This window comes from Pygoscelis adeliae, unplaced genomic scaffold (assembly GCF_000699105.1).
Source record: "Pygoscelis adeliae isolate BGI_AS28 unplaced genomic scaffold, ASM69910v1 Scaffold19, whole genome shotgun sequence".
NCBI lineage: Eukaryota > Metazoa > Chordata > Aves > Sphenisciformes > Spheniscidae > Pygoscelis > Pygoscelis adeliae.
In genome coordinates this window covers 2006223-2026692 of record NW_008825533.1, presented here as the reverse complement: position 1 = coordinate 2026692, position 20470 = coordinate 2006223, and the positions used below count along the sequence as shown (strand labels likewise).

General features: G+C 37.2%; 1 protein-coding gene across 1 annotated transcript in view; it reads left to right on the top strand.

Annotated features, from left to right (window-relative positions):
* The window catches only part of EDIL3 (EGF-like repeats and discoidin I-like domains 3), a 190868-nt gene that overhangs the window by 36748 nt on the left and 133650 nt on the right, over window positions 1-20470 (top strand). Inside the window, exon 3 of the mRNA XM_009331792.1 lies at window positions 655-684. Coding sequence (XP_009330067.1) covers window positions 655-684 — 30 coding nt within the window. The remainder of the gene's footprint in view (window positions 1-654; window positions 685-20470) is intronic.

Genomic DNA, 20470 nt, shown 5'->3' with positions numbered 1-20470 from the left:
TACCAGAAAAACAAAACAAAACCCCAAAACTGCCATTTTTGCTCCCTGGCTACTTAATTTCAGGATCATTAAATCATTACTGCCAGCACAAAGTTGGGAAGAAACTGAAGGGAACGGAAGGGGTGGAGGATGCAGAGATGGGAAAAAGATGTGGACTGTGCCTCTCATTAACTGCTAACCAGCCGCTGGCTTAGCTGTGTCATCGGACAACAGTCTTCATTAGCTAACCAGATAACTGGGTCCTGCAGTCGATTTTTTAGAAGGCTTTACCTTAAGAACAGCAACAGCTAGCTCTGGCAGTGAATTTGACTGCAGAGGAGTTAACTGAAACTCTTCTGTTGAGCATTGCTATTACAGTATTGGGCCTATCCTACTAGCTACATTAGAGGGAAAGGTTAAGAGTGTAATGTTATAAATGTAAGCTAAGATCTTAACTCATTTTAGCTTAGTTCTCCATGAAGATGAAACATCTGTTACTGAAATTGATCAAACTATTTAGAATAAACTTTTTTTTCATGATGTTTTATTGCTCATATGTTAAGAAAATGTAAATAATGTAACAATTAGCACTATTTGGATTTCTTAATCTCTCTTTTTCTCTCTCTCCCTTCCCTCCCCTTCCCCTTCCATATCCCCCCCTTCCTTTTTGCACAGCCTCAATTGAAGAGGAACCAACTTCAGCAGGTATGAATAATTTAACACCTGCATCATGGTAACCATTCCTTGAGAGCTACCTTTTCTTCTAAATAATTTTAACCAGGTTTATCTTGTGCATAACACATGCTAAATAGCCATATCAGTGTTGGGTTCTTTTCTTTTCTGTCTGCTCCCCTTCCTTTTGTCTTTTTTTCCCTCAGTTTGGAGTCAGTAGGAGATATACTCCTCCAGTAGTCGTTCAAAAGCTTCCTTGCCACAGTTCCTTCCTTTTTGCTTCTTGCTTGGTTAAGCTGACACATTGGGCTTCCCACAACAAACCAAGTCAAAAGCAATCAGGAGTTCAAAAAAATCAGTGTTTGTACTAGTTTTTTATCTGTCTTCATGCTGGTGAAGATCAATCATCTGCATCACCCCCAGAACTGGCATCCTGAAAGACAGCGCAGCCTGGGAACGAGCAGTGAAGGAAGGGAAGGACAGCGGGTGCAGAAGCACCCTGCTCAAAGAAAACATTCTGCAAACTGTGGCCTGGATATCTGCTCATTGAACTTTTATTTCCATTGACAGGCTGCCAAGTAGTGAGAACGGTTAACAACACAGTCATAAAAATTAGTTTAGGAGCTCCCCAAGAGACACAAACACGTAGTGTTTATTCTATTGCGAAGATTAACTATTTCTAATTAATTGGCAATCCATTAGCTTGGGAGTATTTAAAGAAAAAGAAGATGATGTACCAAAGAAGAATGCCATTAAACAGCTTAACGTATTTGAAATAGCATTGAGTTGTATCAACTCAGTGAGCTAAAACGTCAAATGAATAGGGAGTCACTTTATAGCGGCTTGTTAAAAGAAGTAAAGGTCTCCAGAGGACCAAAGGAGAAAAGGTAAGGAAAGTGAATGAAGAAAGGAAGATGGCAAAGAAGGATTGAACACTGTTTACAACACAAACCTACAACTTGGGAGCAATATAAGTAATTAGGGTACAGTGGAGAATAATAAATGAAAGGGCAGAGAACAAAGCCAAGAGCAGAATGTGAGAGAGGGAGAATAGTTAAGACTAGCACTGAATAGAGAAAGAAGCAAAAGGGCACTTTTAACATTAGCATAGTAGTGGAATGGAAAGAAAGCATGACTGAGATGAGAAAAAACACTGTGAAACAGAGAAAGGGTTTGGGAAAGATGTAGAGTACTAACTCACCCCCGAGGAGTATGTATTATAATTATTAAGCATCAGCTTTCAACTATCCGTTTCTTGAGAGATCTGTCAGTCTTGAAATTTCCATGGAAAATATCTTAATAGAAACTATGCAACTGTTAAATAGAAGTGTCAGTTACAAAAGGAGATCTTTTTACCTAAGAAAGGAAAAAAACACCCCTTTTTTCCCTTTATGGAATTGGTTTAAGTATGCACATTTTGTAGAGATAGAGTTTAGAGGCATATATGAATACGCTGCAGTAATGTTCAAGACAATCTTGCTGTGGTTGTGCATTGTAAAAACCATCATTCCTGTTGCGACCAGTGGAGCATCTCATGAAGATACGGCCTCCCTCTTTGTATTTTGAACATCACTGTCGTTTTTGTGAAAGCCCACAACTGTGAGCTGGCCAAGCTAACCAGATACATCAGCTGAAAATGGGTAAAAGGAGAGAAGTGGAATTTATAAGACAGATACATGGGCTCCACTACAGATCTCTGTTAGACTTACCAGCTGAAATTTCAATAGTTTCACAAAAGCCTACACATTCTGTGTTCAGTTCCTCAGGAGCCCTTGCCTTTTGGAGTGCCAGATGACATTGGGTTTTTTTGCTTTTGTATTCATTTAAATGTATTGTTTTTAATCACTTCTGACTGCTTTGGTTTGCTCTGCCCTAGTATCACTGCTTTATTTCCCCACATAATTCTTGTGTTCAACAAAGCTCAGCCAATAATTTACAATGAATGTCTTTTGAGCATTGTTCCATCACAGAATATTCCTAAATGTTCATAATCTCCTTGAATTCACCCATTATCAATAACATCTTTTACACCAGTATTTTTTCAAATATTTTCCACCAAGGCTTGATCAGATATGTTTCAAACTCAAATCATTTACTTACTTGTGGTTGGTTGAATGAGCTGCACCTAGGTTTTAGCCATTATTTTTATTGCTATAGTTCTTAGTGTTTCAGGGTTTACTGGCTTCTAGAAATGTGCCACAATAATTTATGCAGTAATAGCTATACCAGTGTAAATTTCTGTATGAAAACTCTTAATGGAAAGACTGGTGACCTTTTCATGTTAGTTATTCCATGAGAGGATGCTGTTTGCAGTAAGAGTATACATGTGGGAGTTGCACTGATACAACAATGCAGATAGATATTCCCACACAGACAAATCAACAGCTAGAAGTACACAAACATGCAGCACAAAAATGTTTTTGTTCTTTGATTTGGACAGATGCAAAAATGCCTCTGGCATAAATGGTACATGGTAGATTTACAATATGAGACAAAACACATATTTGTCAACGTTTGTGCAAGTAAATCTCAACTGCTCAGACATTATGTTATAAGGGAATATGATGACTAAATACCTGCAAAAGTAGGTGAATTAATGTAACAGTAACACTTTCTGTTATTTAATCTGGTTCTAGGACATTGATACTTCATATGATTAGATTGTTTGGGAATTAATTTGAAACAATTATTTTCTTGGGAATAATTTTGATTAATTTGAAGCTTTTTCAAGGAATTAATTTGACTAAACTCCAGGCACAGAATGACTTTTTTTTTTTCCTATTCAAATGAAAATTTCCACCTTTGGGAAAACAATTGCATTCTCTGCCTTGACTAGCAAACTTTGGATCTTAAACTCTTCTGCTAGATATTAATAGAGTATAACTCATCTCTACATTTGCATGAAATGTGACTATGATCAAAATAAGCTATATTTAAGTATAGATACTATTTTTTAGTGTCGTGGTTTAACCTGGCAGGCAGCTAAACACCACATAGCCGTTCACTCACTACTGCCAGTGAGATGGGGAAGAGAATTGGGAAAAAGGTAAAACTCGTAGGTTTTATAACATCCCAAGGATATTCAAAATTTCAAAAGCTATTGTAACTAACCTGGAGGAGAAGGGGAAGGTGAAGGAGTCGGGGAAAATGTCCCCCGCTTGTCTCCCCAATAGATTGACTCTCGAAGGAGAAAAGGTAAAGAGTGTAAAGAAGTACGGAGATGATGGCAATGCTGAGTCCAAATACCAGATTAGTCTCTCGACCAGTAATTTTATCATGTCATAAGCCAGTGTTACACCGTGCAGCAACATGATATCCATGATCCAGCCCCCAGAGGTGATGAACAGCACAAGAGGGAACATAGACAGCAAGTAAGGTGTTACCTAACACAACCCTGAGAACAAGCACAACAACTCTGAGAGCAGATAAATCAACATTACAACCAGCGAATATTAACCTAATAAAGAATGCTTATAACAAATTTGTTTTAACATGCTCTGGTCAGATCTGTTGTTATCTCAACCCTTTATCCCCCATATTGGATGCCAAAAAGGACTGTTGTGGTTTAACCTGGCAGGCAGCTAAACACCACACAGCCCTTCACTCACTCCCCCCCAAGTGGGATGGGGGAGAGAATAATGAAAAAAGATAAAACTCGTGGGTTGAGATGAAGACAATTTAATAGGACAGAAAAGGAAGGGAAAATAATAATAATGATAAAAGAATATACAAAACAAGTGATGCACAGTGCAATTGCTCACCACCCACTGACCAACGCCCAGCCATTTCCTGAGCAGCAGCTACACCCTCCCCGGCCAACTCCCCCCAGTTTATGTACTGAGCATGATGTCACATGGTATGGAATGTCCCTTTGGCCAGTTTGGGTCAGCTGTCCTGGCTGTGCCCCCTCCCAGCTTCTTGTGCACCTCCAGCCTCCTCACTGGCAGGGTAGTAGGAGAAGCTGAAAAGTCCTTGACTAGTGTAAGCACTGCTCAGTAACAACTAAAACATCAGTGTGTTATCAACATTATTCTCATCCTAAATCCAAAACACAGCACTGTGCCAGCTACTAGGAAGGAAATTAACTCTATCTCAGCTGAAACCAGAACATTTAGAAATTCCATAGAATGAAACAATAATTTTCTGCAGAGGTGTACATATTTTGTTTTGGATCTTCCTCAGGAAAGCAGTGAAGTAGGTAGTTAGTATTTGAATGTCAGTGCATAGTAGACCTATTTTCTTTGTGAGCATGTGTTTTAAGCATGTGTTTGCTAAATTGGAGCTTAAATTAGGTGCAGTGAAAGTGCAACCTAGAAGCGCAATATGAATTTTAACAATGAAGTGGGGGAAGTCAAAATCAGAACCAGACTGTTGCATTAAGAGCAGGAAAGTTTTAAATGTAGTGATGAAGGACATGCGTGTGAAAATGAAGTTATTTTTAAACCTTTGTTATAGAGATATTACTTGTTCTAGCTTTTCCAGAGGAAAATATATGAATAAAGTGCAATTGTTCTTTACCTAGATGCTTTATAATTTATAGTTTCTATTGATTTTGCTCTAAGATATGACCAGATGTTGTTGTTTTGAAAGTAACAAACTAGTGCATTATTATGGGATTGTTTTAATACAACTTATTTCTCATATTGTATTGATACTTACAAAGCTGTGTGTTCTGCTTAAAACAGACACCTCTTCCTCAGAGTAGGAAGGCAGTCATGCAGTTTAAAAGATGCAGGGGTGCTGAAAAATAAATAGAAACTGCATCCAAAGCCTCATGCTCTCACCTAGAGCCTTTCACAGTAAGTTCAGTGGGACGTGCCTTGTGTAGGCAGAAAGCAAGTTCTATTTGCTACCAGATTTTGCTCTTTTCCAAAAAAAACCCAGTTCCTCCAGTTTGTGACATTTATCTTAGTGGAGCATAATTAACCTGCTGATTCTAGTGCTGATCTGGTAGTGTTGGGGAGGAGGTATGCACGCACTTCCAGCTGCAAGGCCCAGAAGTCATTGCTTAGCATTCAAAATCATTAGAAGTACCTTATGATTGTCTTCTAAACACTCTGAGATAAGAGGCTGCATTTAGTGTAACGGTTGCAGGGGAGGAAAGGTGAGAAGATTAATTGGAGGGCAACGTAGTATTTTTCCAAACAATACCTTTACTTATTAAAGAATATGAGGTAGGATAAATTGCAGATAATACATTCATTTTATGAAGATTATAAACATTACTTGAACATTTTATGAACATTATAAACTTTTAATTGACCTGTGATCGGGATCAAAACTAGAGTTTCTTTTTCTATTCAACTGAAGGGGTAAAACAATACTACTTCCCATACTCCGCTCTTTGGGATAGAGTCTATGAGTACTATATGTCATTCTGACAACGCACTCCATGAGTAATCTCATAGAAGTGAAGTTACTAAAATTTTACTCTGATTGTTGTAACAACTAGGTTGAAGATTAATAATCCTGAAATAATAAATGCACTGTGAGTATCTCTATAGAAATGGTATTTCACAGGGGTTCCTTCAGTTTCAGAATGCTTCAGTCTAATGAACTGTAATTATAACTCATTAAGCATATTTCATCTAAGAAAAAGCATACTTATTTTTTGCATGCTTTTTAACCAAAGCTAAACTGAGGAGTTTTTCAAATGATCCTCACAGTTTCAACAAGGTTTTCCTTAGCCCTACTTCTGGATAAACATTGATCTAGATCTCTTTTTCCATTCCAGTTAAATACCTATTTTTTTTATGTTGTTATAGACATCTGAACACTCTCTTTTGAGTCACTTCTTCATATCTGTTCATTTATTTTGAGTTTCAGATCAATTAAATAGTTTTACCAGAAGCTCATGCATCCTGTGAAAGCAAGCTAGGAAAATCTCAGGACAGTTGTCTTGGAGATTTGTTTCCATGTTTCTTTTCCGATCTACACATGTGGCATGAGTCTTTTAAGGCTGTTTATTGAACTAGGAGGAGGTTGCTTTGTTGAAAACTGTTTTTAAGCCTAATGTATCAACTTCTGTTGGATGTCCTGCTGTTTGAAGCTTTGCAGCTCAAAAATGTTTCCCCATGGTTTTATGTATTCCCTCCCTCTCTTCAAGGAGTCTGGAATAATTTCTAAAGATATCAAAGAGTAATTCTTCCAAGACACAATGAGACAGAGTACCACATAACATGTGGCACTTTGTACACTTGTCTTTACACTGTGACTTTGGCTGAAATAATAAATACATGCCCCTTGAGATCATCACTTAACTGAAGCCATTCCTTGCTTTTGTCACTAATTTTTTTTTAAGCCTAGTTTTTTAGGTAACTGGGATTTGTGTCTTTGTATTCCATCTATATACAATATGCAAATATGTTTAGACTTTCATGACAATAAAAGTGCTTTTACAGTTTGAGTTTAATATCGATTTAATGAAATTTAGGTGTTGAAGAGATAGACTCAATATATGACAGAAATTTCTTCTTCAAAGACATTAGTAAAACGTAACCCCTACAACAACCTTGTGACACGGTATGTACATGTACAGACAGCTGCATTATATATCTGTGTGCAGCTACTACAAGCAGTCTATTTTTTCCCATGGAAAATAATACTACTCTTCTACAATTCCATGTGATATTTAATCTGTTCACTTCCTTATTTAGAATTTCAACTTCTATAAAAGTTACTTTAGCATTTTTTCCTAAAGAAGTAAAAAACAAGGGAAAAAAACCACTTTTGAGAAACAACGAAAGTTAAAAATGCCATATAAAGTGGAGAAGGGGACTTCTATTGGAAAGTCTCTAGAATGACGTTCAATCAGGAAAAGAAATCAAAAGATTAGAATGGAAAAGCACAATATCAGAAGTTCCAGGAAGAAAGTTGTACTAGAGATAGCACTTAAGAGTTATCAAAAAGTCATAAAAGATAGACAACTAAAAATCTTAAGATTTGCCCATTAACCTTACCCTATGAGCATGGTGTTAAGCAACAATTGAAATCTAAATTGCTTCCACATTACGTGTTTTGTTTTGTTTCTGTTAGGACAACTCCAGGTTTCTCTGGCTATTAAAACTGGTGCTTTCTTTCTCCCCCAGATTTCTTGTGTTTAAGAAGCCCTTTAAAGCAGGGCACCACAGTATATTGCCTTAGTGTTTTCCTTGGAACGTATTTGCAGAATAAGAAACTATATATCAGTCATTGTGTTTAAAAAAAAAAAAGATTGAAAAATGAAAAATTAGAAGTAGTTATAAATTATTTTCACTAACAGATATTTCAAAACTGATTTACTGGACATAGCCTAGGTACTTCTTAAAAGAGACCCTATTAGTTTTCCTATTAGACATCCTCTAGACTTCTGTAGTAATAATGGAGTTCTCTTTTCTTTTCTGCTTGTTTTTTAGATTTCTCTCTTTAATTCACATTAACATTCAGGTAAATTTGATTTAGACTAGGAAGAAATAATGTTGCTTCTCTGAGCTCCACTACCTCCCAGGGATTGTCCCTGGACTCCGTGAGAGCCTTATTGTGAAAGGGGTAGTTTCTCATGGAGGTTTTGGACCCAAAAGCGCTTCCTTGACGTAGTGTCCCAGTGCTCACATGCTGACTCTATTCTTGTGAGTAGCATGCTGAAATGGCAAAACAAAGCCAGCACCTACTTGCTATCTCATAAAGCATGACAGAATGGAGATAATGTACTCTGTCCCATAAAAAGCTGCCTATGTCATGGGTTGGGTTTCCCCTTATGGATCTCTGGAAATTGACAGGATAGAGACAATAAAACAACGTATTTAATGTGCATTTGCGAAGTATAAGTGCTAAACATTACTAATGTGTAGATTTAAAACCAGTATGCAATCTAGAATTTTTTATCAATTTTCTGGTGAAATTGTTGGTTCCTCAGAAATACAATTGTTCATGGGACATGGTGAGTTTAAAAAAAACAGAATGGAATTTGTATTGTAAAAATGTAAAAATGTAAGCCACATTTTTGGCAAAAATAGGTGCTTTTTCTTGTTCTAAATAACTTGCATTTAAAAATTCACTGAATTATCATTTTTCATAGATTTAAAATACTAAACATAAAATTATTAAAATCCCAGGTTTTCCCTTGTCACAGTTTATTTTTATTTTGAGGTAAATTCATAATATCAAATTTTCAAGATTTTGACTTTTCATAACTATTTATAGTGGAAGGTAGGAATGTTCTACTCAGCACCATCTTCGATAGCTTTATGTTAGATAGTTTAAAATAGTTTGATATTAAATAGTTTAGAAAGCGGGTAGATTTAGATTGGACATAAGGAAGAAATTCTTTACCATGAGGGTGGTGAGACACTGGCACAGGTTGCCCAGAGAAGTTGTGGATGCCCCATCCCTGGAAGTGTTCAAGGACAGGTTGGATGGGGCTTTGAGCAACCTGATCTAGTGGAAGATGTCCCTGCCCTCAGCGAGGGGGGTTGGACTAGATCATCTTTAAAGGTCCCTTCCAACCCAAACCATTCTGTGATTCTATGATTCGGATATTGGATAGGTCTTTTGCTTGAACAGAGGAATATTGTAATCAATTTTTCATTTTTTTTCATTCCTTCATGTCAGCAAATGGTTTTACATTTGGTGCTGCACTGAGCAGCATCTCTCATCAAAAAGTAGAAGAGATCCAGTTGGTTAAAGTGCTGGCAAGATGTCATTGATTCTCAGAGAACTACATTATGAGTTCAAATGAAAAACATTTGAGATCTTACTGAGATTAATATTTACATAGGAATTATACTTATATCCTTATATGCTAACTACACTATATGTTTTCCTTAAAAATACTTAACTGATTGTGGGTATAAAATTGGATTTCACAAAGGGTATCTCTTCTTCCTGAAAATAATGCCCTAATGGCCTTCTATTGATTGCAAGAAGTTGAAATTGTAACTCCTTTGGTGATGATCAGAAAAGAAAACCAAAATAAACAGGTGTCCCTAGCTTATTGAAATGAAACTTTCCAAAAAGTTCATGAGATATTTAATCTGCTTACTCTCTCACCCTCAAAATCTCAAATGATGCATCTGGTCTAGTCTCAAGGACTTCAATTTACTGCCCATTGTACAGCAGCATCCGAAGTGTAGTTTTGTGACAGCATGCTCTCAGGCTGTCTTTTGGGGCACAATAATTTTGCTGTGGTATGCAAAGCTGTTCTGTTTCACACATTTCAAAGAGGAAAATCATCTTTCCATATTATTCTAAGGGAAAGGATTTGTCGTTCCCTCAAGGTCTGTAACAGAGATTTACTCTCTTGCTTAACTTGGTTTACACATTTGTAACAATTCCTTTTCTTTTTCTTCTTGAAGTGCATATTTTATTTTTTAGTGCCTGAAGCTAACTTGTTAATTACTTTCCATATATTCCAAGTGAAATATAGACTAAATCAGAACATTATATAAAGGTCATATTAAACCCCATTCTGATGAAAACGAGGCTTATGCAGTAGAAATAGCTCTAGATGCCAGGTGGCACTGAAAGCTATTACAATAGGCTGTCACATTTAAAAGCTGGAAATCTTGGTTAGGTCAGGAATGGAAATTAATTAGTATTTTTAGCCTATTCCTTAGTGAATGTTTGTCCATATATCATCAAAAAAAACCTCAGTTCAGCAAAATCTCTCACTTCTTTTCAGGGTTAGACAAAAAGGGTGCTGGGAGGCTGGGATTAGCCTTCAGTGCTGGCAACTGCCTGAGAAACTCATACATGGGCATTTTTCCATAATCTGCATAGATTTAGAGAGTGGTATTTGTGGTGGGTATATGACATTCATCCCAGTGTACAAATACAAGTGGAAGATCATATAGTATCCCCTAAACTATCTATTGCTTTCTGTCATGAACATTTTCTTTTGGTTGCTTATCACTTTCTCACCTGAACTTTGAGATGGAAGTTTTCCATGCTAGGTGTCTGCCTCAGGCTGAACTCAGCTCAAATAGTTTCACTATTTCTTATAATGAGGTTAAGGAAAAAAGGTGTTCTGCTGCCCATTCTGATTCTCAAAGCAGTTCTACTGAGAAACCTTTCTGCTCCGATACTTTGGAGCTGGGACATGCAATTTCACAGTGCGGTGTCAGAGGTTGCTTTTATTACTGCCATGGAAAAGTCCATAGAGTCAGCCAAGGAGGTAGGCTTAGTTCATGCTCAATTAGCAGAGACAGCTCCTAACCTAACAGAGTTGAGAAGTCCGTTATAAGGAAACCAGCAGTGTATACTGCTGTCTGACGGTGGGTGACATCAAGTCTGCCATACCAACTACCAATGCATCTCTGTACCAAGGAGGGCAGGGAGCAGAACAGATGGACATGTCACCCTGGAAGGGAATCACAACACCTTTATCTCAGGCTCCAGCAGTGTCAGTACTGTCTATTGGTTCCAGGTCTGCATCGACAGGGTGGCTTTACTTAGGTGCTTTTCTATCTGGGAAGCAGTATTCCCCAAGAAGAGGCTTTGCAGGTGTCTAGACCTTGCTTGGACAGATACAAAGAGCAGAACTAGCAGTTAAGACAGGGTCATGTGAATAAAATAGACAAAGATTATTATGTGATATTGATTGTTTCATCCTCTGAAGATGGAGCAAAAACAAACAAGATGAAGAACAAACTATTGTTCTTGTTGCTCCAGGAATCTCAGTGTACTCTGTTGCTCCTTGAGTTCTCTGTACTTCCAAGTAGAGCCGAAGCACAGGAGAAAATACGGCAAAAGGCTAACCATGGCAGAGAACAGATGACAAAATCCTCTCCTGTCAGAATGGACAGATTTTCATCTGAGAAGTGATGGAAACTGAGACGAGAAACTGCTGAGGAAGAAGGGAGTTGACAGGCAAAGAAATGAGATTAATGAGTTGCGCATGGGCACAGAGTGAGTGGGTCTGAATACGTGCATACAAAGGGAACGGCTGCAGTGGGGTGATCTGCGTTGGCCTGGCTGCTGTTGGAAGAATTGTTTACTTCACGCAGGCCATTTATTTCTGATTCCTTCTTCCAGCCTACTCATGCTTTCTTGCTCTCCCCTTTAAGCTTGTGCTAGCAGTTGTACAGCTACATGTTGAGCTGCATCAGGTAGCTGTTCCAGCTGAAAGTAGCCTCTTCCCTAATGTAATTTCCCCAACAGAGTTAGTGTTCATTTGGTTCAGCTCCTTGATCTGACTTGACATGTAGTGGCATGTGTGCTCTCAGTGGGAAGGGGAATTTGGTGGAAATGTGTAGCGAAAGCTGGAGTGAAGAAAAAAAAAACAGTCATCTTTGGTGAGACACTGTAATTAAATTGGATAAAAGCAGTCAAAGATTCGCATCCAGGTATTAGATGCATGGAAAGGGGGGGGAAAAAAAAAGCAAATACTAATGAAAGCAAAGCAAACAGGAATAGTGGTTGGTTGAGGATTTTGAAGCAGGTTAACAAGCCTGATGGAAAGGACTCTGTTCAAAAATAGCATCCCAAAGAGGCTTATTTTGTGCTTATTTTGGTTTTAAACTGTCTTATGACCCTCTTTAAAGCATTGGATTGACTGTGAAAATGTAAGAGTGCTGAGGAAGAAATTTTACTCATTATTTCCTGTTCAGTGCAAATTTAAGTGGTTTTTAGTTACCAAGGCTTTGTACTACACATTCATTCAGGAGGATAAAGAAGTATTGAATAATGACCCATTTGCAGAATGGCTGGTCCTGTAGGAAGACAGCACATGTTAGCAAAGTTAAGGACTACAAAGTAAGTGTGCTCTTAAAAATGCTAAGTATATTTTGCTTGGACAATGAACCAGACCCTTCCATGATAGGCACTGTAACCCAAATAATATTCATTAGTGTAAGGTTTTATTAGTGTCATATACATTATGAGTGCCAGTTCTTGCATACGTATGAATTTGAAATCCTCACTGTTTGCAGTTGTGCATTTGACACTAAATTGTGCCAAGACTGGGCAGTAGTCTTCTTTTTGGACAGCAGTGCAGCAACAACGTGGGTAGATGTCATTTTATCCTGATTTCCTCTTCAAGAGTGAAGAGTCCAATCTAGGTCAGTCTTTGCAGTCAAAGAAACGAAACACAAACCTGTAGAGAAATTTAAAACAAAGTGGTTATTCCTGTATTTTCTCTATATACTACAGAAGGAGTGTACATGGTTAATGTCAATTAGGAAGAAACTCTGAATTTAAGTAAATCCCTTTTTCTGGTTTCCTTTCTACGGGAAGGACCCACACCAGTAGCCCAGTATCATGGTGTATATGCACATATGAGTATGCACACATTTATGATTTTTCTCCTGAGGTTTTTAGGACCTCACCTTTTGTAAAGCTGTTGATTTGTTATGTTTGTAATTTGTTTTTCTTCGTATTCATGTATCGTATCTCCTTCCAGGATATATATTCAACACATTGAATGTTCTGTGCTTCAAAGATTTTGAGCCTACAAAAAGCTATATCCATGCATAACTGTACTGACGCAAGTTTCTAAACATCAGGCTGCAAATAATTATAGTTATGTAAAACAAATAAGAGTGGCTGTGGATGAGGTTCCCTGAAATCTAATGATCTTTGGGGTGGGAGCTGTACACTCTTGGTGCTGACTACCTCAACATAACATTTGTAGATTCTGAGCAAAGTTAACCAGTGTGAATCTTGAAAGTACCCTGTACCATTGCTCCCCATGTTATGTTTTTTAACAGCAGGATGAATGGGAAATATCCCTCTCTAATAACTCTCCTGGGAATGACTCGATAGTATAATCCCTACAATTTTACAAGTTGGCTGACATGCTGAAACAGCCAAGGAAAAACTTTAACAACAAGGATACGTTCAATCATGTATCTTGTATGTTCGTTGTTCTAGTAATTTTTCCTATCACTTCATATCTCTTGTCCTTAAATAAATATCTTTTTTTATCCATAACTCTTGTTTAGTAAAAAGCAAGCAAACCAACAAAAATCTACTCTGATTCTTGGTAATCTGTGCTGATTCTTGGTAATCTTGCACAAGAAAAAAAGTGTTGTTTCTTACAACCAGAATCCTTGTCCTACCTTTTCAGTAATTCATATCCTATTATGTACGGGTGTTAAAGATGTGCCTAAGCTTAAGCAGGTTGGATAGATGCTAAAGCAAGTAAGGAGGAAGTGCCAAGGAAAGACTGCAAAGTAGCAGAGAGCATGGCTGAACTGAGGGAATATGGTACTTCTGTGAAATTCAGGCTCCTTTGAGACCAATTTTATAACCAGGGAAAGATGTGACATGATGTTTTCTGATGTAAGTACATAGGTTGCAGGGAAACGTTTGTAGATACAGGTAGCATATTTTATTGAATCAGCTGATAGGTGAAATGGACAGGCATTCAGACACATGAGTTTTTCTTCATGTCTGAAACAGCAGTATTTTATCGATCATGGATATGCATAATACCATTACACTGCTATAGATTTGTAGTGCATCAAAGCCCAGGAAGTGTTAAAACTGACAGATAATGGAATTATCTGCAAGTGGAATTAAGTGCCCTGAAGGACCAAGAACAGGGTTTAAAATAGAGCTGAGGTGGGGTTTTTTTTGTTTTTTTTTCCCATCTGGTCTTTCTTATTATGAATCTCTGTCTCATCAGCTGCTGATCTGATGCCCAGTTCCCACCCAAATGAGTTTCTTCCTGCATTGCACTGTGTTTAATGTTCTGTCTACTTCTAATCCCCCCAAAACCCCTACTAAGTAAAAAAGCCCTGCTATCCCAAACTCCCTTGACTCTGGCTTCAGTCATTATTATTTGCCTGTAAGGGATCAGCGAGCTGGACTCTCTGAGTAGCTGCATCACTGAGGTGCTGAGAAGATCTTTAAGTCTATCCTAGCTTGAACCAGGGGGGGAAATGTTGAAAGAAGATTTGGCATTTATATTTTAATAAACAGTCACAGGTTGCCTGCCATTATTCTCATAAAGAGAACGTAAATTGCTTTAGGGGCATAGAAATACCAAGCAAAGGCTTGACTGAGTTCACTCAGTCAGGAATGTGGGGATTTCTGAACGTTTGCAACAACTTCTTAGACCATTTCTTGCAATAACAAGTATCTGCCACTTCATTCATATCTACTGATTCTCATTGTTGCTCTTATAAATTGACTTGCCATATACTAATGACCATTTGCCAGAGCCAAGACCTGTTTTTTCTTTTGTCTTAGAAATCAAATCAATTCTTTTTTATTGTATATTATTTTGAAGACTTTACTACTGCAATTAAAATGCATTTCATTTTTTCCCACTGTAAGTCTTTTAGATAAACAGTATTTTACCTCAGAGCATGAATGTCCATTATTAGGCTTAAAGAAAGAATGACATGTAGTATTCAGCTATCTTCTGCTGTATTGTGTAATCTTATCTATACAATTGTAGTGTTTCAAAATATTATTTTGGGAACAACTTTTTTTTCTCTTTTTTTGCACTTATATAAAACTGTTGACTTCAGTAATACTCCTTATGAGTAAATACTATGTGACTTCAAAATTGTAGCAAAACTATTTACATAAGATCCACAGTACTGTAAAGTAATAAACTGTCAAATGAAATTATCAGTGTGACTGGAGATAAGAGAGCAGAAGCTTTCACGCTCCAGTCCAGAAGTATATATTCATTACTTATTTAAGACAAAACTTCCACTGGCTTCCATGGGAGTTGTGGTTGTATGATAACTCTTCTGATAAAAATATCAATTATGAAAATGTAACATGCTCCCATGAATGTCTAGTTGTCTATTACTAAGAAATGTTAAAATGAATTGTACCTTTATATACTTTAGAAGTTATTTGAATTATGTCAAATAAGCTGAGAGAAGACTTGGAATTCATGAAGTTTTATTGAAATGGCTAGCTACAATGAAGAAGCCATAGCCCAAGAACAAAAAGGTCTGGATATAGATTTATATATTCAATTTGCCTGCAGTACCATATTTTAACATTTACTTACAAAACATGAGTTAACACTCTACAGCAATATTACAAGTCTTTGTTACAGTTACTCATTAATTTCATTAGTTTCAAGCTTTCTACAGTATTTTGTCCTGTTAAAACTGCGGAACAGTATTTATTTATTAATATAAACTAAGGGAAAGGATGACAATATTTCAATATCTGATTTTTAGTCTTTCTGTGTCAACCTGGAATTTCTCAATTTTCTTTTGTTTAATCCAGCCTCCTAGATGAGAAAACCATTCTAATAATTTTCTCTGCAAAACAGTAATACTGGGCATGTTTTGAAACAAAATACAATACAACAATCCTGTTAGGTCAGCATTCTGCTTTAGCCTCCCTTGAACAGGGGGAGGCACAGAAAGTATAATATAATGTATTTGTCATCAAGTCTTGTTTCTGTCTAAATATTTGGTAGCAGAATACAGGTAATATGTTACAACCTTTTAAGAAATTCCAAAGAAAGAATTTGCTTCAAACTGTTTAAATCATGTCACTAGGGATATCCTCAATGAAAGTACACATTACAATAGTAAAGTAGTTTTCATAGCATATCCTATTGGTCTTGTTCCCCGTCATTCAGAACCTAACTGCAGCATCAACATTTTTCAGCCAGATGACCTTCTCTGTGCCTGACTCCATTCCATCAACAGATGAGTAATATTATGGATTCCCTTTCAGGAACCATATCCAGCTACCAATTAGACTAGATTGGAAAGAGAATATTAACATGCATTCAGGTCATCTGTCCTGAGGTGAGGGGAAGTTAATTATGTCTAGTTCATGCCCTCACCTTTTGAAGTCGCCCAGATGAATATGGCCATCATTATGCCTGTGCACAGATCTGTGGATCTTGAAAACCAGAGGAAAGTTGGATGTGTCTGATGAGTTACCCATGCCACAGCTCAGGGTGGACACCAGAGAAGAGTGTGTGGCTCCAGAGGAAGTCTGCCATGCAATTCACTAAAGGAATATATTTGTGGCCTCGGGAGTGCTGCAGCTTATGCCCCAGCCCTTGCACAAGGCTCTGCTGAAGGCAAAATTTACCTGTGCAGAGAACTGTACTTGAATGACAATAATGACACCTGCATTGTGTGTAATAACACAGAAAGGAATTTTAAGTTAAAGCATTGTTTATCAGAAAAGCCTAATCTCCTCTATTGCTGTGCAGGAATTATTACCATTATCCACCAAAATAGGTCAGTATTTTCTTCCACGTACAACTAACTGCATGTGAATCACATTAATCAAGAGCAATTAGTTTGTATTTGTGCTGTGGGTGTAGCTGGTGCAAAGGAAGCAGACATCCAGTGATTCTACTGTGTATCTTAAAAACTGAAGGCACGTAACTGCAAACATGGGTTGTGATTTTAAATTGGGATGGTTATGCAGTGTGTGGTTTTCTGAGTTGCCAAGACACCAGTATGAAGCGGGAATGGGTTATGAGGAGAAAAGAGAACGATGATCTAGCTAAGAAGGGAGTAAGAGTTGGAGAATAGTGACAGGATCTGGAATTCAAAAGAATTTAGGGTAGGGTACATAAAATCATAAGGGTTTGATGACAGCTGGAAAAAAAATGTGAAGAGGAAAGGATATATTTCCTCTGTCCTACATCCTAAGGGAAATAAATGACTGGAGTGTAAGTCTTGTCTATTTCCCTTGGTTTCTGCTGTGGACAACTTTATGCCTTTTTGGACTATATATATTTCACATTTAGTAATTCTCTTTCATCACTTTTTAATAATATTTCATGTCCTAAGGATAACCATCCTCTGAGATTCTCTTCTGCTGTTTCCGTGTCATTGGTGTGACACTAGTAGTTAGGACCTGACTCATACAAATATGAATAGCATAAGTTTAGGCTGTTGCATTTTTTAGTTCCCACTGCAATGCTCAGCAAGCGAACTAACTGGATTTAAATCTATTTGCTGTTATAGTTAAAGTTCACATAATCTTTTCAGGTTTTTTCCATTTTCCAGTTATTAGTGGAACACGGTGAAAAAGGATGAGAGGTCCTGATCGCTGGTAGTTTAAAGTGCAGTGAAACAATGAAACTGATATCTTCATATATGATGACAAGAATTATGATGATAAAAATAGCACTGTTGCACAGAAATCCCAATTGGCAGTGAGGTTCTGCATTAGGTAGCAAACTGTGTATGGTTTCCTTATTGCTGGGTATATTTTACTTAAACAACAGACCAATATAGTAAATACAGAGGTGGATTTGTTTCAACTATATAGAGAAAGGATTTGGAGAGTTTATTTTAATGTAGAACCTGTAGACATTAGTGTTGTCAGAACTGCACTTTTGAACTGAATCTTTCGAACATCCCAATCTATAATAATAATTCTCTGAATATTTTAATATACAGAATTCTTCAAGCCTTTGCAGTCCTCCAGAAAAACTTTTACAAAATACAAGATTCTCTGTGTTTGCAGAGTTTTTTCCTTTTGATGTGAACCAGAATCAACTGAAAAAGACATTTGGAAAATATTTCTGACATAAATTGGAAAATTAATCTGAATTTAACAATGATACAAAGTAATTCACAAAAAATGGAGTGTAGCAGCCAAGCCCCCACACTTCGGTCAGCAAGAGTGGGAGAAGTCAGTGACAGAAACAGTATCATCTAGGAAAAAAATAACAATGCTGCTGCCAGAGTTAAACCATAAAGTTAGAGGAAGAGAAGGAAAAGGCCCTGAACCTGGATTTTCTGTAAACAAACCAGGTATTGTTTGGGAAGATAAAACCCTCCTGTGAAAGGTCATGCAGAGATGCAGAACAGGTCTCACGTTAATTTGCTACAGTACATTTATGAGATAGCTGGTGAGGGAAGATTACTGTGGGCTTTATTCAGGAACACATGTGTAGGTGATGAAGGGTGTAAAGAGCTGAAAAACAGCATTGAAAATGGCAAAGAAAGTTCTCAAGCTCAGAAGCCTAGGAGTATGAGGAGAAATAGAGAGAGAGATGTTGAGGAAAATATCTTGTAGTGCATTGAACACTTTCTCCAGCTTTTGGAGCATCTTCAGGTCTCACCCTGTGTAGTATCACTACATTGCCTACTACACTGACCACACCTCAAATTTGTGTAGAATCTGTCATTCCAGTCGATGGAAGGGTTAGGTGAGAAGCTTAAGACTATTTATTAAGGAAAGGCACTGTATAGCCATCAAGTTTAAATAGCACCTTTTCAGAAAATATTCTAGTTATTTAGTTAAAAAAAGGTTGGGAGATGGCTGGACAATCAGTTTACTGTAATATAAATCCACAGAGGAGAATTAGAGGGAAATGTGCAGAAATGACCTGAAACATTTTGCACTCAGGGAGTGAACCTTAGCTTTTGCTGCATCCAGATGGAGACACCTTGATCATTATAATCAGCACGCTCCATTTGCTGCATTAAAAACAAGATAAATATTTAATCACAGTGCAATTAAGTCTGGATCTGTGCCATTAGTTTATAATTAATATATAGTTAGATAGAATCTAATACAGTACTAATTCACTTATGAGCCAGGCTGAACAGATTTTTTTTTTTAAAAGCTGATATTTTGAGAATGTTAATGAGGTGAAGGTGTGTGTAAACTGCTAATTATTTTTACTACTTTCATGCACTAACTGGAATAACATATAGCAATCAGTTAATATTATCAATATTCCACATAAACTGTTAATGATGTCCCGCAATACCTATTCTTTTCAGGCTAAAACAACCAAACAAATAGAAAGCTGTAGGTATAATAAATATTTGTTGATACAAAATTCATTTGTATCCTAACAGCAAAATAGAATCAACAGTGGCAAATTCTAAAAGGAAATCGTGTGAAATATATTGATCTTTAGGAGCTATTGTTTGGGATTTTTTTTCCCTCTTTGTTTTACAAATATTCAAGTATGCTGGGCAAGCAATAATTTATTACACTTTGGAAGACTTGAAGGATGAGGTAGTTCAAAACACATCAAGTTCAACTTCTGTGGGTTTTAGTTAAACTGAGAGACTCCTTTATTTGCTTTCAGCCATGTCATGATCCACCAGTATAATGGGAGTTGGGCCCTAAAATGTTTAGATATTTATGTAAGTTTTGAACCCAGAAATACTTTTAAGGGGGGAAAAAAAAAATCTGAGTAAGAAAGAGCAAATACTGGACTACAACGTATTCATTCCTTACTGAAGATGCTTCATACTTAAGTGGTAGAATGAGCATGTTAACTAGAACAAACCATTTTCATTATTACAGCCCCTTCTGGCAGAAGGTCAATAGCACATCTGCTGGGAACGCTCTCTTCAATGCCCTCAAAACCATGCACTGCAAAGCAGGCAGCTGAGATGTAGCAGGAGTTTCAAGTAGTGAACAAACTTGCTGTTCTTTGGACCCAGCAACCTCAAGAGTGTTCTTGGGAAATGGTAGTTTTCTTCTAAATACAGGTGAAATCTACAAAATACCTGAGCAGAAGCTTAGTCTTAACCTCAAAGGTGGTGCACAGGCTTGAAGTATGTGTACTAGTGAGACCTAACTCCCTATGCTGCATTGCTGGAATGGATATGTCATACTTGTGTGAGTGAACGTATAGATAGACTGAGACCTAAGTATGTATTTTGGTATGATTTAATGATCCCCAGAACTCCGCAGATGTAGGATCATTTCTCTCAAGTTGTTAAAATGGTCTCTGAAGTATCACGACTCCCACACAGACATGCAGCTGGGAGCATTCAAAACCAGCCTCTGTGTCAGGTAAGCCTTGCACAATCATATTAAATTAATAGGCAAAGTAGTAAATGTGAGGAAGATCAGAGACCATCAAAAGCTTTTGTTATGTTCCTGCCCTTTTTGTGCAATAAAGCAGTTTTCTGTCATAACC